At 48.9% G+C, this 18,945-nt stretch overlaps 1 protein-coding gene across 1 annotated transcript in view; it reads left to right on the forward strand.

The window, feature by feature from the left end:
* The window catches only part of LOC122563885 (unconventional myosin-Ic-like), a 50,700-nt gene that overhangs the window by 23,175 nt on the left and 8,580 nt on the right, over positions 1-18,945 (forward strand). The window contains exons 18-30 of the mRNA XM_043718092.1: positions 940-1,045; positions 1,333-1,450; positions 5,450-5,563; positions 6,654-6,730; positions 6,958-7,026; positions 7,391-7,475; positions 8,256-8,415; positions 8,992-9,075; positions 11,654-11,747; positions 11,955-12,010; positions 14,661-14,796; positions 16,901-16,971; positions 18,626-18,723. Of these exons, the coding sequence (XP_043574027.1) occupies positions 940-1,045; positions 1,333-1,450; positions 5,450-5,563; positions 6,654-6,730; positions 6,958-7,026; positions 7,391-7,475; positions 8,256-8,415; positions 8,992-9,075; positions 11,654-11,747; positions 11,955-12,010; positions 14,661-14,796; positions 16,901-16,971; positions 18,626-18,723 (1,268 nt within the window). The remainder of the gene's footprint in view (positions 1-939; positions 1,046-1,332; positions 1,451-5,449; positions 5,564-6,653; positions 6,731-6,957; positions 7,027-7,390; positions 7,476-8,255; positions 8,416-8,991; positions 9,076-11,653; positions 11,748-11,954; positions 12,011-14,660; positions 14,797-16,900; positions 16,972-18,625; positions 18,724-18,945) is intronic.

Raw genomic sequence — 18,945 nt, forward strand, 5'->3', positions numbered from 1 at the left:
TGGGGTGCATGGTGTCCCACCATCTCCACTGTGTTGTGAATTAGCTCAACAATGAATGAGACTGCTGTGTCCATTTCCACGTACACCTTCCTCTCTCTGTTATCTATCCATTCATAAATGAAATCAGAGAAATGTCTCTGAAATTCCCTTTCTGCCATCAGCTGTTTAGGTCAAGGAGTTATCACCCAGCTACAGTGGTTGATCTCAATCATGACTCTTCAATAGGTCAGCCCTGAGATGGGTCAAAGTGAGTGAAGGAGAGGGGTAAAGGGAGATACTAACTCTGTTCCCTCTCAGGTTCCACTCACTACACCCTCTCTGTCCAGTTACTCAAACCCTGGACCCTATCCCGATCCTACCTGTTTAATGTCTGAGCTGTGCCAGTGTTGGTAAAGCTCTTTGTTTGTTTGAGGCCAGTCATTGGCTGGTTCCCAGTATCCCTTAGTGATGACCAGGAGCTTACCTGGGAGATCGCCATCGTATCAGTAACATATTAAAAACTAAATGAAATGTGGATGCTGGAAATCAGGAACCAAAACAGAAATTGCAGGAAAAGCTCAGCGTTTCTGGCAGCATCTGTGGAGAGAAATCAGAGTTAATGTTTCAGCTCCAAACCATTCACTCTGATTTCTCTGCACAGATGCTGCCAGACCTGCTGAGCTTTTCCTGCAATTTCTGTTTTTATTCAAAGTTTAAAAATCACACAACACCAGGTTATAGTCCAACAGGTTTAATTGGAAGCACTGCTTAAGGAGCAGCACTCTGAAAGCTAATGCTTCCAAATAAACCTGTTGGACTATAACCTGGTGTTGTATGATTTTTAACTTTGTACACCCCAGTCCAACACAGACGACTCCAAATCATGTTTTTGTTCAGTGATGTTGTGTTTTCCTGGTTGATGTACCTTGTCTGTGTCTGTCTCTGTTTCCTTCGACACAGGCAGCAACTCAGTTCAAGACCAGCCTGGCGAAACTCATGGAGATCCTCATGTCGAAGGAGCCTTCATATGTTCGCTGTATCAAGCCCAATGACGCAAAACAATCAGGTACACCTCCTATTGTCTCGGTGTTCCACTCTCCCCTTCCAGTTCCACCCCATCTCCCCTTTCTCCATGCCTTCTGACCTGGTTTCCCCCTCCCTACACCTGTACAATAGCAATGAGCACTAAGGCCACTAACCACATCTTCAGAATAAGAAGTGACAATCAGTTAGAAGTGAACTTCAAAGTAAAGGATTCTGGAAATGGGAGGTGTGCAGACTGTGACACATGGGCGTGTGTTTGAAATTGCCACCGTTCCCCGTGATGATGAGTGAGTTTTTCTCTCTCTCCAGGAAGGTTTGATGAAGTTCTGATCAGACACCAAGTGAAGTATCTGGGTCTCCTGGAGAACCTGCGAGTGCGGAGAGCTGGGTTTGCCTATCGGAGAAAATACGAAATCTTCCTGCAAAGGTATGTGGAACATGGGAAATGCGTCTTTCACAAAAAAAACACGATCAAGTGACAGAAAATGACCAGAACCTCCAAGTAGGGCCGTGTGGGTTTGACTGCACAAGCCAACGTTTATTTCCTGACACGAACTGAACTTCAACTGCATGAGTTGTGGTGCTGCATTGCTGTGGGTCTCTGGTTACATGTAGGCCAGACCAGCTTACGATGGCACATTTCACTTTGCAGTCTTCAGGTCATTACTGAGACAGGTAGGGCCATAGTGTCACACAGCATGGAAGGTTTCCTAAAACTGATCTTCTCCCATTTGCCTGCGTTTGGCCCGTGGCCCTCTCAACTTGTCCTATTCATGTACCTGCCCACATGTCTTTTAACTGGACTTACATCCAACACTTTGTTCCATACACACACCACTCTCTGTGTGAAAGAGATCCCCCTCAGGTCCCTTTTCAATCTTTCTCCTCCCACCTTAAACCTATACCCTCTGGTTTTCCCTGTAAAACTAAAGTACATCCGATTAAAATCAGAAAGTGTTGGAGAAACTCAGCAGGTCTGGCAGCATCTGTGAAGAGAGAAACCGAGTTAATGTTTTGAGTTTGGGACCTCACCATCTCCCCTGACCATTGGTCAGTCACTGCGTTTGGAGAGCAGAAACTGTGCATCACTGACAAAAGTCAGATTTTGTCAAAGCTCATCATCTTTCTGTCATCAGGACAATTACAGGAATGCCATTGTAAGGAGAGAACTTACCATTTATGTGCGAGGACATGATGATTGGTGCATCTGGGGTTTATTCAATCTGGATAGGTGTGAGGTGATGCACTTGGGCAGGACGTAGGCAGCATGAACTGCAGGACCTTGGTGGGCATGTCCTCCGGTCTCTTACGGGAGTGGGACAGCTGGAGAAGGTGGTTTAGCCAGTATATGGGATACTTGCCTTTATTGCCGAGGCATGGGGAGCAGGGAGATTATACTGGGACTTTATAAACCATCAGGTAGGTCACAGTGAGAGTATTGTGTGCAGCCCTGGAACCACCTTATAGGAAGAATGTGATTGCACCAGAGAGGGCGCAGGGGGAGATGTTACCCCCCAGGATGGAGGGGGTGGGGCGCAGGGGGAGATGTTACCCCCCAGGATGGAGGGGGTGGGGCGCAGGGGGAGATGTTACCCCCCAGGATGGAGGGGGTGGGGCGCAGGGGGAGATGTTACCCCCCAGGATGGAGGGGGTGGGGCGCAGGGGGAGATGTTACCCCCCAGGATGGAGGGGGTGGGGCGCAGGGGGAGATGTTACCCCCCAGGATGGAGGGGGTGGGGCGCAGGGGGAGATGTTACCCCCCAGGATGGAGGGGGTGGGGCGCAGGGGGAGATGTTACCCCCCAGGATGGAGGGGGTGGGGCGCAGGGGGAGATGTTACCCCCCAGGATGGAGGGGGTGGGGCGCAGGGGGAGATGTTACCCCCCAGGATGGAGGGGGTGGGGCGCAGGGGGAGATGTTACCCCCCAGGATGGAGGGGGTGGGGCGCAGGGGGAGATGTTACCCCCCAGGATGGAGGGGGTGGGGCGCAGGGGGAGATGTTACCCCCCAGGATGGAGGGGGTGGGGCGCAGGGGGAGATGTTACCCCCCAGGATGGAGGGGGTGGGGCGCAGGGGGAGATGTTACCCCCCAGGATGGAGGGGGTGGGGCGCAGGGGGAGATGTTACCCCCCAGGATGGAGGGGGTGGGGCGCAGGGGGAGATGTTACCCCCCAGGATGGAGGGGGTGGGGCGCAGGGGGAGATGTTACCCCCCAGGATGGAGGGGGTGGGGCGCAGGGGGAGATGTTACCCCCCAGGATGGAGGGGGTGGGGCGCAGGGGGAGATGTTACCCCCCAGGATGGAGGGGGTGGGGCGCAGGGGGAGATGTTACCCCCCAGGATGGAGGGGGTGGGGCGCAGGGGGAGATGTTACCCCCCAGGATGGAGGGGGTGGGGCGCAGGGGGAGATGTTACCCCCCAGGATGGAGGGGGTGGGGCGCAGGGGGAGATGTTACCCCCCAGGATGGAGGGGGTGGGGCGCAGGGGGAGATGTTACCCCCCAGGATGGAGGGGGTGGGGCGCAGGGGGAGATGTTACCCCCCAGGATGGAGGGGGTGGGGCGCAGGGGGAGATGTTACCCCCCAGGATGGAGGGGGTGGGGCGCAGGGGGAGATGTTACCCCCCAGGATGGAGGGGGTGGGGCGCAGGGGGAGATGTTACCCCCCAGGATGGAGGGGGTGGGGCGCAGGGGGAGATGTTACCCCCCAGGATGGAGGGGGTGGGGCGCAGGGGGAGATGTTACCCCCCAGGATGGAGGGGGTGGGGCGCAGGGGGAGATTACCACCAGGATGGAGGGGGTGGGGGCAGGGGGAGATGTTACCCCCAGGATGGAGGGGGTGGGGGCAGGGGGAGATGTTACCCCCCAGGATGGAGGGGGTGGGGGCAGGGGGCGATGTTACCTCCGAGCTGGAGGGGGTGTAGGGAGAGACGTTACCCTCCGGGATGGAGGGGTGGGGACAGGGTGAGATGTTACCCCTCCCCCCCCCCACCCCCGGGTTGGAGGGGGTGTAGGGGGAGATGTTACCCCCCGGGGCTGGAGGGTTCGGCTGTGAAGAGAGATTGGACAGACTGGGATTGTTTTCCTTGTCTGAGAGGGGGCGAGCTTGAGAGGTATGAAGTTATTAAGGAGGAAGTTTTCCCCTTGGTGGTGGGATCAGTGACTAGGATCGCCGATTCGAGGGAAACAGCAGAAGGTAAAGGGGCGATGTGAGGAGAATGTGTTATTCCACCCAGAGAGTAGTGGGAATGTGGAACGGGGGGGGGGTTCTGGGCCGAAAGTCTGATCTCATTGAAGAAGTATTTTGGTCCCCCTTCGGGATGCCAAGGCAGACAGAGCTATGGACCAAGTGCAGGGAAATGAGGTTCAGAGATTGCTGCTTGTTCTTGCCTGACAGGCTCAGTGGGCTGAAGGGCCTTTCTCTGTGCTATCAATCAGGGAGGCAGTGGCTTCCTGTTATTATCACGAGACTGTCAACCCAGAGACCCCGGAAATGTTCTGAGGACCTGGGTTCAAATCCTTCCAAAGCAGAAGGTGGAACTTGAATTCAATAAAAATATCTGGAATTTTGTCTAACAATGACCACGATTCGTTGTTGGAAAAACCCACCTGGTTCACTAATGCCCTTTACGGAAGGGAATGTGCCATCCTTTTCCTGGTCTGGCATCCATGTGCCTCCAGGCCCACAGCTACGTGGTCGATTCTTACCTGCCCTCTGGGTAATTAGGGACGGGCAATTAATATTGGGCCAGCCAGTGACACCCTCATCCTGTGAAGGAATGAAAAAAATCTCAATGATTCCATTTATTCTGGCATTTATTATGACAATGCTTTGAAAAATTAAAGTCCAGTTACCAAACATTTAGCGCACACCTCCCAGGAAATGCTACGTTTTCCCTTTAAAATGGAATTTTTGTAAATGGGGTCCCGATGAGTATAAGATGAAAAGACTCGATAGAATGTTTTTCAGCAATATTCTGGTAGCATGGAGTAAGCTTTACTCTGTACCTAACCCCAGGCTGGCCCTGGCCCTGTCCCTGGGAGTGTTTGATGGGGGGACAGTGTAGAGGGAGCTTTACTCTGTATCTAACCCCGTGCTGTCCCTGTCCCTGGGAGTGTTTGGTGGAGATGGTAGGCAATGGTTGTTTTTCTCTGTACAGACTTTGATGGGGGGACAGTGTAGAGGGAGCTTTACTCTGTATCTAACCCCGTGCTGTCCCTGTCCTGGGGAGTGTTTGGTGGAGATGGTAGGCAATGGTTGTTTTTCTCTGTACAGACAGGTCCAGTTCTGACTCGCTATTATCACAGACAGCTCCGAGTGAGCCAGACCAAAGCTCTGGTACGGAATTGACTGAGTTTAGATGGTGGGGATTAAAAAGTGCTTCCTCTTTCAGGCTGTAGTACTACTGAACACTCCTCTCTGGCCCTAGGTACAAATCCCTCTGTTCGGAAACCTGGCCCAATTGGAGAGGTCCGCCTTCCGAAGGGGTGGCGACTTTGGTGCAACATCTTGGATACAAACCGGAAGATTACAAGCTGGGCAGGTACGTTACACTCCTGTCAGTCAGGTTGACCAGAGAGGCAATTATTTAGCAAGACATTCACTGCCTGGGAGAACTGGCCCCCAGTGAGAGACAGCCCCTTCGGGAACTGTATCCCAGCGAGAGACAGCCCCTTCGGGAACTGTATCCCAGTGAGAGTAACCCCCTTCGGGAACTGTATCCCAGTGAGAGTCAGCCCCTTCGGGAACTGTTTTCCAGGTCTGTCCCCAGCACATGTCTGTCAGATTAGTAACAATCCGGAGTGTTGTGAACTGTGCTGGCCCCCCTCAGTTTGGATCTTGTATTGGCGGATGGCCATCGTTGGAGCAGGTGTTGGTTGAACGCAGATGCTCCTCTGGTGATGTCTTCGATGTAGCCGGATGTTAATTAATCCTGAATACTGGGTTATGATGGTATCCATCATACTCAAAAAACACAGTGCGCAGATTCCTCAAGAACAAATCACGACAAGCAGACCAAACACAGCCTGAAACTCTAACCACCTTACCATACATCAAAGAAGTTTCAGAAATGACAGCCAGACTACTAAGACCCCTTGGAATGCTAGTAGCACACAAACCCACCAACACTCTCAAACAAAAACTAACAATCTTAAAAGACCCAGTACAACCCATGGACAAAACCAACGTCATCTAAAAAATTCCATGCAAGGACTGCCACAAACACTACGTACAGGAAATGACATCACCACAAACCCCAGGAACCCCATCCAGGAGAAAGATATAAATAGAAAGCAGGAGACAACAGCTTCGCTTCACTTGGAGGTCGCCACTGATGATGTTACCTAGCCAGGTAATGAAACGTCTGGATATCAAACCCACAGCTCAGCGAGCAAACCTACACCCGAAACCTCAACCTGAGCTACAAACCTTGCAGTATCCATCCCACTGTATCCCTGAGGCACAGCAGGGAATTCTTTCAAAAAACACACCTCTTGACTCCCGGTTGATTTTGTGGTCTGTTATTGGGGATGTGGGGTATTGCTGTGTGTGGGGAGCTGTACTATACCACAAAGATTTCTGCCTCTGCTACATAATGAGCTCTTTGTCTGATTTTCCTCCTCTTTTTTTAGGACAAAGATTTTTATCCGTTTCCCAAAGACCCTGTTTGCCACTGAAGATGCTTTTGAGCTTCAGAAGCACACGATCGGTACGTGCCCTGAGAGTATTCTAGAAATGATGTCAGGATGTGATAGGAATTGAAGAGGGGGATTGAGGATCTGGTCTGTATCAAGTTTTGGGTGATGTGTTGATTCACCTCAGCATCTGTTTGAGCCTGAAATGTTTCCATTGCTGGGCTTTATATTGGGAGATGGTTGGAGATTGGGGTGTGGGCCTTGAGAATGCTGACGTGTTTATTAAATTCTTGTCTTTTAGCCACTAAGATCCAGGCAGAGTGGCGAGGGTTCCACCAACAACAGAAGTACCAGAAGATAAGATCATCAGGTAAACTATTCATTCACCAAACTAAGGAATTAAACTGATAAGTAACATCATCATCCGGCACCAGTAACAAAGCTATAAATCCCCCAGTGTAAGTTAGTGTGTGTACGTGTAAGTGAGTGGGTAAAAGGCTCCAGTGTGAGTGAGTGTGTAAAAGGCTCCAGTGTGAGTGAGTGTGTAAAAAGCTCCAGTGTGAGTGAGTGTGTAAAAGGCTCCAGTGTGAGTGAGTGAAATTCCTGATTGCTGTTGTCTGTTGTTGGTGTTCCTAGTAAGGGCAGGCTGACAGCGATCACTGTGTGGCCAGCGGCTGGCCTGAGATTCTTGTGTTTTCTGCTGTGACATAGTTTTGGTTTTGTTGTTTCTGAAGCAATCACCATCCAGTCGTGGTGGAGAGGGGAACTGGGCCGTAAGATTGCCAGGCGTCGCAAAAATGCAGCTCTGACCATTCGCCGGTGAGTGACCTGTCAGTCCACCCTCACACACGACATGTCATCTTAAATTGGTTGTTATTGTATCTGTTAGTAAACAGAGAATTGTTCAGAAAGTGCTGTCTAATCAGAGAATAATTCTTTTCATTCATGGGACTTGGGCGTTGCTGGCTAGCTGGTATTTATTGTCCATCCCGAGCTGTCCTTGAACTGAGTGGCTTGCTAGACCATTTCAGAGAGAAGTTAAGAGTTGACTATGTTGCTGTGGGTCTGGAGTCACATATAGATAAGCATGGCAGATTCCTTCCCTAAAGGACATTAGTGGACCAGATAGGGTTTTCTGACAATCAACAATGGTTTCATGGTCATTGTTAGACTCTTAACACTAGATGTTATTTTATTGAATTCAAATTACACCATCTACTGTGCTGAGATTCAAGCCCAGGTCCCTAGAACTGTTTGGGTGAGTTCCTAGATTAATAGTCCAGTGATAATACCTCTATCACATCGAAGAGTTGATGTTTTGAGTCTTTGAAGTGTGGACTGGTTGAGTACACTGTCCATCGCAAACACTGAAATAATCAATTTTGGATCTAATTTGTTCTGTTCTGTAGAAGCAGTCTGAGGGCCTCTGTGTCCATTTGACTCTATGGTTGTGGACGATAGGTTGGGAGGCAAGGCAAGGGGAGCTTGATACAGGAGCTGTAGTTGGTCCCTAGGATTGACACTGGACTCTGTGTGCCAGCCTGCTGTCCCCTCTTTGCTAATTCGATGAGAATGAGCTTTTGCCTGTTTCCCCCTCAGGTTTATCAAGGGCTTCATTTACAGACACAAACCACGCTGCCCAGAAAATGAGTACTTCTTGGATTACGTCAGATACTCGTTCCTGATGAAGCTGAAACGCAATTTGCCAAAGAATGTTCTGGACAAGTCCTGGCCTGTACCACCCCCAGCACTCTCTGAGGTAAAGCTGACATGTTCTGAGATGTCTGTGATTGTATATTTGAACACCAGCAGGTTACTCAGTCCCTGCCAGCCTCTTCCACATCAGCCAGCCACATCACAGCAGCTCATATCCTTTACTTGTCTTGGCTTCGTAACCCTCTAACAAACAAACAAAACACAAATTTCAAAATTAAAATGGCCACTTAGCCCCAGCTGTTTTGGTGAGGAGCTAGATTTGTTGTATTTCTTTTAATGTCTCCTCCCTGTCCCTGTGTGGCCCCACAATCCTCCCCACCACCCAAAGCTTTTCTGTGCTGATTCCTCCAATGACAAGGGACTGAGCTTTAATTACGGAATATGTCCATCAGTTTGCTGTTATCGAAGGGGGGTGCTGAGGCTCAGAATGGTCCAGTTGGGCGGTTATAAAACTGACAACTTTAGTAAAAATACAAGAATTCCTTAGGCACTCAGCAGTGATCTCGTTTCAAAAGCGCTTCATTGACTGTAAAGCACTTTGGGATTGAAGGTGTAATGTGTCAGGTGCTAAAACAATGCAGATCTTTCTTTAACCATATACTCCAATATTGTGTTCCAGGCCTCCGAACTGCTCCGAGATCTGAATATGCGGAACATGGTGCAGTCCTACTGCAAGAGGATTACTCCGGAGTGGAAACAGCAGGTAGAGAACGAGGCAGGATTATTCTCACGTGAACGTTCTGAACTCAGACTTGCCCAACCAACTGTCAAATGTGAAGCTGCCTTTGGTTCTGAGATTATCAGGATGTGAATGATGCTGACCAGGCCAGCATTAACCACTTGCCTCTAGTTGTATTGCTTTCAACCACTTTGTCATTCCCAGGGAATTTAACGTAAGAACAAGGAGTAGGAGGTCGTCTGGCCCTTTGAGCCTGCTCTGCCATTCAGTCAGACCATGGCTGGTCATCCCATGGACTCAGCTCCACTTACCCATGCTCACACCATAACCCTTAACCTCTTTATACAGTCGTACAGCACGGAAACAGACCCTTCGGTCCAACCTGTCCATGCCGACCAGATATCCCAATCCAATCTAGTCCCAACTGCCAGCACCCGGCCCATATCCCTCCAAACCCTTCCTATTCATATACCCATCCAAATGCCTCTTAAATGTTGCAATTGTATCAGCCTCCACTACATCCTCTGGCAGCTCATTCCATACACGTACCACCCTCTGCGTGAAAAAGTTGCCCCTTAGGTCTCTTTTATGTCTTTCCCCTCTCACCCTAAACCTATGCCCTCTAGTTCTGGACTCCCCCACCCCAGAGAAAATACTTTGTGTATTTATCCTATCTATGCCCCTCATGATTTTATAAACCTCAACAATGTCACTCCTCAGCCTCTGACGCTCCAGGGAAAACAGCCCCAGCCTGGTCAACCTCTCCCTGTAGCTCAAATCCTCCAACCCTGGCAACATCCTTGTAAATCTTTTCTGAACCCTTTCAAGTTTCGCAATGTTACTGTTCAAAATAATTAGTTACAAGTGTCTTGGCCAGTGTGGGTGGTCTGTCAGGGTTTCATTCCCTTCAGCAAACTTTGCAGTGGTTTTGATCTGACTGAGCAGCTTGCTGGCCATTTCACAGGGTGGTTAACAGTCAGCCACATTCCCGTAGGCCTGAATCACGTAGGCCAGACCAGGTAAGGATGGTAGCTTTCCCTTTCTGAAAGGATATCAGTAAACCAGATGGGTTTTATCATAATTAATTATTTCCTGATCATCATTAAATTAGCTTTTCAAATTTGTTATTTGTTAATTGAATGCAATTCCATCATCTATGATGGAAGGGTAGAATTTGAATTCTGCTCCTGGAGCATTACCCTAGGTCTCTGGGTTACCAGTCCTGACCCAGTCTATCCACCAGTCACTTCCCTTCCCTCATAGAACTGATTGCTTGGACCTTTACAACAATCAGACAGCAGTCACCACTGACTCTAAGCTTTTATTTCCAATGTTTTTTTCAGTGGACCTAACGCTGTGCCTGTTAATGTGGTAATAGAAACCTGGGAGCAGGAGGTCATTCAGCCCCTTGAGACTGCTCTGTTGTTCAGTGTGACCATGGCTGACCCCCCCCCCCCCCCCGGTCAAGCTCAATACACAATGCTGCCCCCTTGCTGATCTCCCATGATGCCTTTAGTCTCAAGCTAACCCACCTCCTCCTTGAAAACACAATGTTTTAGCTTCAGCAGCTTTCTGTGGCAGTGATCTCTACAGGCTCATCGCTCTCTGGCTGAAAGCATGTTTGTAGAGGGAGTCCATTTGGCCCCTCAAGCCTACCCCTCAAGGTGGGATTTGAACTCTGGTTTAATGATCCAGGAACACATCCATGATCAGGAAACGTGCTGCTCACAGGCACCATCTGCTGGTCATCCACAGAGCTGCAGTGGCATCAGACACAATCCTCAACAACAGAAATAGAAATTACTGGAAAAACTCAGCAGATCTGGCAGCATCTGTGAAGAGAAATCAAAGTTTAGATTAGATCCCCTACGGTATGAAAACAGGCCCTTCGGCCCAACAAGTCCACACCGACCCTCCGAAGAGTAATCCACTCAGACCTATTCCCCTACTCTATATTTACCTCTGACTAATGCCCCTAACCTACACATCCCTGAACACTACCTGCAATTTAGCATGGCCAATTCACCTGAACTGCACATCTTTGGACTGTGGGAGGAAACTGGAGCACCCAGAGGAAACCCACACAGACAGAGAATGTGCAAACTCCACACAGTCGCCTGAGACTGGAATCGAACCCAGGTCCCTGGTGCTGTAAGGTAGCTGTGCTAACCACTGAGCCACCGTACTGCCATGTTTTGGGTTGAGTGACCCTTCCTCAGAACATCACAGTACAGGGAGAGGCCATTCGCTCCCTTGAGCCTAAACCCCCATTCACTTAAATAACCTACAGCATGTCCACCTGAGTTACATTCACATTAATATCCCTGCCACACATCACTCTCTCAATGTCACATTTGTAATTCCCCTTTGACCCCTGATGTTTGCTTTGTAGGCAGTGTGAAACCCTCCCCCTGGTTCGCACCCACCTCCCTACCCTCCCCAGCCTCTCCCGTGGGAGGGAATAGTTTCTCTCTGTCGACCTTCATGAGTAACTGACTTCCCTGTGAATGAAGTTACCTTGAAAACCCTTCCTTGAAAGAACTCCATTCGGTTATATACGAAGTTTTAATGAACCGCTGTCCTCCTGTCTTTCTCTGAGCAGCTGGAGCAGAAAGTGGTGGCGAGTGATGTGTTCAAGGATAAAAAGGACAACTATCCCCAAAGTGTTCCCAAGCTGTTTGTTAACACCAGGATTGGTAAGTTACAGCATGGGGCGGGGGGAACATGGGGAGGTGGCATAATGAGGGACGGAGAACAAGGGGAGGGGTGGAGTGAGGTGAAGAGTGTGTGATGATGGGGTTGGGGTCTCACGAGGAGGGGGAGCTGGGGTTATGAAGGAACATGTTGGGGTAAGGTTGGCCTTCAGCATTGTGCCCCATTAACATGGTGTGTTTCTCTTTCAGCAACAAGTGAGCTCAACAGCAAAGTGCTCCAACTCTTACAAAGTGAACAGATCAAGGTGAGTGTTTACTGACTGGCTGCCGTTGAGTCTAGGCTAAGACCGAGTTATCTGACAGTAGGACAGGGACAGAACCTTCCGGCTGTGATAAACAGTAGGAAGGAAATTGTCATCGAGAGTCAGTGAGGGGCAGAAGCTTGTTCTGTTACGGAAAATCAGTTTTTTATCAAATGCAAATAGCTAACCTTCAGTTGTGGTGATCTGGTAGTCACATTCTGTTGGGAATCAGGCAGCATCTCATCACATTGAGGCTGCTGTTGTTGTTCAGTGAGAGGGTGGTGAATTCTGGAGCCAGATCATCATCAGCTCCAGATCAACCATCATCTACTTGGAACAGGTTTGAAGGGATGAAAGATCTTTGTGTTCCAAGTTCTGGTTAGTCTGGAATTGCAAATCAATAGCAATACTGTTGCTCTGCACGAGCAATGGCAATGAGGGAGAGCAAAGCATGATGTGCATTTATATAGCACCACTGCTGTCTCAAGGTGTGCTGCAGCCACTTAAATACTTTTGTAATGTGCCTAATGCAGTAATGTTGGACCTAACCTGTACACAGTAAGATCCTGCGATCAGCAATATAACAATGATGGGATTGTGTAGGTTTTCGTGATGCTCAATATGAGCTAAATATCAACCCCAACATTTTTAAGGGGGGGTCTCCATGATGGCGCATCATTTCCATCCACATAAGAGGGCTGTTGGAACCTCAATTTAATGTCTCATTTGAAAGGCAGCACCTCCAACAGTGCAGCACTCCCTCAGTACTGTACGGGGGGGTGGGGGTGGGGTCAACCTTAACATTGCCCCCCAGGCCCAGAGTTTAAACTCAGAAGTTCTTGCACAGTACAGTACAGGGAGTCCCAGTCAGCTCCTGGGAGGGAAGGGCCATGTTTTAATCCATTCATGAGATGGGGGCTTCATTAGCTGGTCAGTATGTATTGCCCCTTGAGAAGGTGGGGGTGAGCTGCCTTCTGGAGCTGCTACAGTCCCTGTGCTGTGGGTTGACCTACAATGCCCTCAGGGAGGGAATCCCAGGATTCTGACCCAGCGGCGGTGAAGGAATGGTGATATATTTCCAAGTCAGGATGGTGAGGCGCTCAGTGAGGAACTTGCAGGGGGTGGTGTTCCCCTGTATCTGCTGCCCTTGTCCTTCTGCGTGGAAGTGGTTGTGGGTTTGGAAGGTGCTGTCTGAGGATCTTTGGTGAATTTCTGCAGTGCATCTTGTAGAAGGTACACACTGCTGCTACTGAGCGTCGGTGGGGGAGGGAGTGGGTGTTTGTGGATGTGGTGCCAGTCAAGCGGCTGCTTTGTCCTGGATGGTGTCGAGCTTCCTGAGTGTTGTTGGAGCTGCCCCCATCCAGGGCAAGTGGGGAGTATTCCATCACATTCCTGATGAAGGGCTTTTGCCTGAAACGTCGATTTTGCCTGTCTTCGGATGCTGCCTGAATTGCTGTGCTCTTCCAGCACCACTGATCCAGTATTCCATCACACTCCTGACTTGTGCCTTGTAGATGGTGGGACAGGTTTTGGGGAGTCAGGAGGGGAGTTACTCGCTCCAGGATTCCCAGCCTCTGATCTGCTCCTGTAGCCGCTGTGTTTATGGGGTGAGTCCATTCTAGTCATTGGTAACTCCCAGGCTTGTGGTGGATTCAGTGATGAATGTGAAGGGCTAGTGATTAGGTTGTCTGTCATTGGACATGGTCACTGCCTGGTATTTAGGCATGGACTTCTTCGGAAATCTTGAATGAAATCAACAGAACCTGCCTGAAGGGATCACACTGTGATAAGTAAGAGAAGTGTGGGTTTGGACAAATGTGACTCAGTTAGTTGCCATTTGTCAGCCCAAGCCTGGACGCTGTTACATTTGATCATGGCCTTCCTCGGTATTAGAGGGCTATCTGGAGTGGTGCAGAACATTGTGCAGTCATCAGCGAAATCAAAATCATCTCCACTTCATTCACCACTGCAAGGTCAGACTCATGACAATCTGGAATGCACTGTGGAATATTTTCAAAGAAAAATTTATAAAAGTGAATTGGATAAATACTTGAAAAATAACACTAAAGGTCTATGAAAGAGCATAGACACCAGCAAGGACTGGATGGGCTGAATACCCTCAACCTGTGCAGTAAGGTAGAGGGTAGAGGAAACCAAGGAATGTGGAACTGCGCCCAGCCAAAAGGTGAGAGTAGGCACAGGATCCTAATCTGGGCTGGTAACCTCTGAGACTGGAGTGGGAGTGGGAGTGGCAGGTTCAAGTTCCATGGAAGATGCCCATTACCAGCAGACAGCCCGTTTGGAAGATGCCCATTACCAGTAGACAGCCCGTTTGGAAGATGCCCATTACCAGCAGACAGCCCGTTTGGAAGAAGATGCCCATTACCAGCAGACAGCCCGTTTGGAAGATGCCCATTACCAGCAGACAGCCCATTTGGAAGATGCCCATTACCAGCAGACAGCCCCTTTGGCTTTGGGGACCTGCAGTACCATTCAGGACATTCTTGGTTGATGTGTTTGTGATTTAACGTTTGTCAGGCTGGATTGTTTCCCCACCCTGCAGGTGCGCGCGCACGCGCACACACACACACACACACGCCTCGGTTGTATGTGCTCTCTCTCTCTCAGTAAGACCTGGTGTGTTTTCTTGCAGTACGCTGTCGCTGTGACAAAGTACGATCGGAATGGCTACAGGCCGAGAGCACGGCAGCTGTTGGTGACTCCAGACAGTGCCTTGATCATGGAAGAAGCCAAACTCAAACAGAAGATTGACTACGTCCATCTGAATGGTACGGAGTGTGGGGAGGGTGTGGCAAGGAACAAAGTGGGAGAGGATATGCTTGGCAGGAGCGACAGGGTCTGCACAACCTTTCCTCATAAGGTGACCCCTTCATCCAGGTGCCATTTTGAGCGCACCTTCCCTGAACTGCATGTTGTGTGGTTTCCCCTTTCACAAATAAGGAGACCAGTGCTGTCCACTGTACTGCAGATGTGATTTCACCAACATCTGTATAACTGTAGTACATCATCCCCAAGTTTCCCCTTCCAGTAAAAAAGAACATTCCATTCCCCTTCCGAATCACTTTTCTCCTCTTTCTTCGTGATTATAATATATTTACCTTCCTCGCTCCTTCCATCTCTGGCGTTCCCCTCTGTCATCGTGGGTTTCCTCTGGGTGCTCCGGTTTCCCCCCTCAATCCAAAGATGTTCAGGTTAGGGTAGATTGGCCATGGGGGTCTAGATTAGAGTGGTGCTGGAAAAGCACAGCAGGTCAGGCAGCATCCGAGGAGCAGGAAAATTGACTTTTCGGGCACAAGCTGTTCATCAGGAGTGAGGAATTCGTCATTCCTGACGAAGGGCTTTTGCCTGAAACGTCGATTCTCCTGCTCCTCGGATGCTGCCTGACCTGCTGCGCTTTTCCAGCACCACTCTAATCTAGACTCTGATTTCTAGCATCTGCAGTCCTCACTTTCACCCAGATTGGCCATGGGAAATATGGGTTTATGGGAATAGGGTAGGGAGCTGGATCTGAGTAGGATGTTGTTCAGTGGGTCAGTGCAGAAACGATGGGCTGAACAGCCTCGATCTGCACTGTAATGATTCCATGGTTTGGTAGTATCAAACTTCTGTATCACTGAGAAGCCTGACCTTGAACAACTGCAGCCTCTATAGCCCCTTTTTTTAATATCCCAGGCAGCAACCCATCAGTTCCAGGGATAAAGGACCTTTAACCCCACGAGCTCTGCAGTAGTGTTGCCCTGGTGATGGTTTTTGGATCGGCTTCCTCCACCACACCCTCCTCCACCTTTTACCCTGGACTGGTTTGTACTGTTGGAATATTATTAAGGAATTCTCTATTTGAAGACCAATGTAAAGTATTTATTCAACTCCTCTCCAGTTTCTTCCTTCCTCAGTATTATTTCCCCAATCTCATTCTGTGATGGCCTGTGTTCACATTGGTGCCTCTATTTATTTACAGAAGCTTTTTACGTGCAAAGTTACCTCCATTGTTCATTTTCTCCATTTATATTTTTTCTGGTGACCTTTTCTAAGCCCCTGGCTTACCCCAAATCTTTGCCACCTTATATGTGTGTGTTTTTCTTTCAGCCTAAGGTAGCTATCCTTAACTTACCTGTTGTATGGTTTAGCGCCTTCCTAAAATCCTTCATCCTGATTGGATGATATCTTCACTGCGGGTCATGACTGGTTTCCTAGATCTCTGCCTTTGCTGCTACACTCTTCCCCCTGTCTACTGCAGCCACTTCTGCCACTCAATCCTTTGTGAATTTCTCTCTGTCAAATTGAATGGTAAATTTGGCCATGTTATGGTCACTGCGCCCTGAAGGATCATTTACTGTAGTGGCATTTATTTAGCCTACCTCATTACATGCTGCCTGATCACTGGTTAGATCCACAAAAATTATTCTGGAAATTTATTCCAGTATACTCTGAATTCTATCTTATGGCTATCTCTGTCAATTTAATTTTCCCAATCTACATGAAGATTAAAATCATCCATGATTAATATCGGGCTGTTTTTACATGCCCTTGTTGTGCCCTGATGTGTTCCCCCTCCCACTGTATTGCTCCTTTCTGAGGCATATAGTCTACTCCCACCAGTGTTGTCTTCCCTTGATGAGTTCTTACCTCCACCCATATGGGTTCGATAAGCCTCCAATTCATGATTTTTTACTGTTGTACCTTTTCTGTCCTGTATTAATAATGGTACCCCTTTCCAACAAATAGTCACATACCCCTGAATAAGTATTCCCAGCTTTAATCTCCCAGTAAACCTTTCTCTGTGATGGTGATAAGATCACACCCGTTAACCTCGGTTTTTGCCATTGATTTCCTATGTTTTGAATGTTGTTTTTTTTTCTTTGCTGTGTTCAGGAATATCGGTTAGCTCCCTGAGTGACGGACTCTTTGTTCTCCATGTCCCCTGTGAGGATAACAAGCAGAAGGTTTGTAGATACACTGTTGTTCTTTCCTCTGGCTCCAGCTGCTCTGACAGTCAACTGAACTGTGTAGACCGTGAGACTCCTCCGCATAGCCTCAGGTTTACTTGTGAAGCTCCTTCTGTTAACGATGTCGGACAATCCAGGTCAATCAGTAACCCCCCTGAATATCTGCTGCATTGCCTGTTACTGTATACCATCCTCACTTACTCCAATGTAATCGCTTACACATTTACTCAATCTCGGGGTGGGGCGGGCGGGGGGGTGCATGGCCATTCATGCTGAATCAGAGAACTGTTTTTTCAAATCCTACTCCAGCACATGAAGCTTAGAATCTAGGCTGACTGTCAGGGCAGAGAGACAGCTGTACATTGTTTAGGAAGATAAACCAAAAAAGCCGTCAAGGGTGAGGTTTCCCGGGAGATTTTTGGAGAGGTCCAGCAGTCTCTACAGTGTCCTGACCAGTAATTACCCCCTGGTCACTCTGCTGATTTGCACATTACTGGTTGTGGGAGCTTGCTGTGTGCTAATTGGTAATCACACTTCCTGCAGTGAAACCCTGTTATTAGCTACCTATTTGCATAATGCTTCACATCATTCTGAAGGTGCACAAGGCATGATGGTGCTTTACCCAGAAACCCACTCCATGCCATTGGCATCTGAGTTCCATTGTGTCCTTCCCATCCTGACCTTCTATTCATTACCTCAGCATTAGTTCCACCTCTCGATATCTCTCTGCAGGTTGTGGCCAGTACCCTGGGCCCTAAGTTTCAAATTCCCTCCTGAACCTTTCCACTCTCTCTCTTTAAGACTGGACCTAAAGTTCACCTTTTCCTGCCCGCCCACCACCTTGGAACTGTTCAGGGTCAAAATGTGTCTGTTCACGCACCTATGAAGTTCCTTGGGCTGGCTGGTCATGCTAAAGTTGCTCTCTCAATCCAGCAGTGGGCTATAAGGGTCAGCCATGGACCTACCAAAGATGCTGAAATCACTTCTGTTGTGGCTATCCAAAACAATAGGGAGTCCACCGTGAAATGTCAATGATATACTGCCCTGAGCCAGTTATTGGTCTGTTCCTGTCCTGTGCAGACATGAAATACCGTGGATGCTAGAAATCTCCAATCATAAAAATGAACAATGCTGAAAGTGTTCAGCAGGCGTGACAGAGTCTGTGGAGAGAGAGAGAGAGAAAAACCCTGTCAACCTCCCCAAACGGTTAATAAACAGAATCAGGGTCTGTGTCCCTCCACTGACACTGTCTGTATTCAGGCAGAAGTGGGGACTGCAGGTGCTGGAGATTAAAGTCACAATTAGAGTGGTGCTGGAAAAGCACAGCAGGTCAGGCAGAATCCGAGGAGCAGGAAAATCGATGGACAGCAAAAGCCTTTTATCAGGAAGGAATTCCTGATGAAGGGCTTTTACCCAAAACATCGATTTTCCTGCTCCTCGGATTCTGCCTGACCTGCTGTGCTTTTCCAGCACCACTCTAATTGTGACTGTCTGTATTGAAGTCAGTGATGTGTGTATTTTAGTCAGACAGCCAAGGTATTTCTGTAATTCCCTTTGGAATATTATAGTTGTATCTGGTGCCACCTCGCTGCCAGGCAGCGTGCTCCATGTTAAATATCTCAGTCTGATACCTTTCTGTGTTCTGTTGAAGGGTGATGTTGTGTTACGGAGCGACCATGTGATTGAGACATTGACAAAACTGGCCATGGCAGCTGATAAAGCAAACAGTATCAACATTAACCAGGGCAGGTAAGTGTTTGAGCCACAAACAATTCTCCTCCCACTGATGGGCGGCCCAGTGGTTAGCACCGCTACCTCCCAGTGCCAGGGACACAGGTTCGATTCCAGTCTCGGGTGACTCTCTGTGTGGAGTTTGCACATTCTCCTCGTGTCTGCGTGGGTTTCCTCCGGGTGCTCCGGTTTCCTCCCACAGTCCAAAGATGTGCAGGTCAGGTGAATTGGCCATGCTAA

The sequence above is a fragment of the Chiloscyllium plagiosum genome, chromosome 28, assembly GCF_004010195.1.
Source record: "Chiloscyllium plagiosum isolate BGI_BamShark_2017 chromosome 28, ASM401019v2, whole genome shotgun sequence".
Taxonomy (NCBI): Eukaryota; Metazoa; Chordata; class Chondrichthyes; order Orectolobiformes; family Hemiscylliidae; genus Chiloscyllium; species Chiloscyllium plagiosum.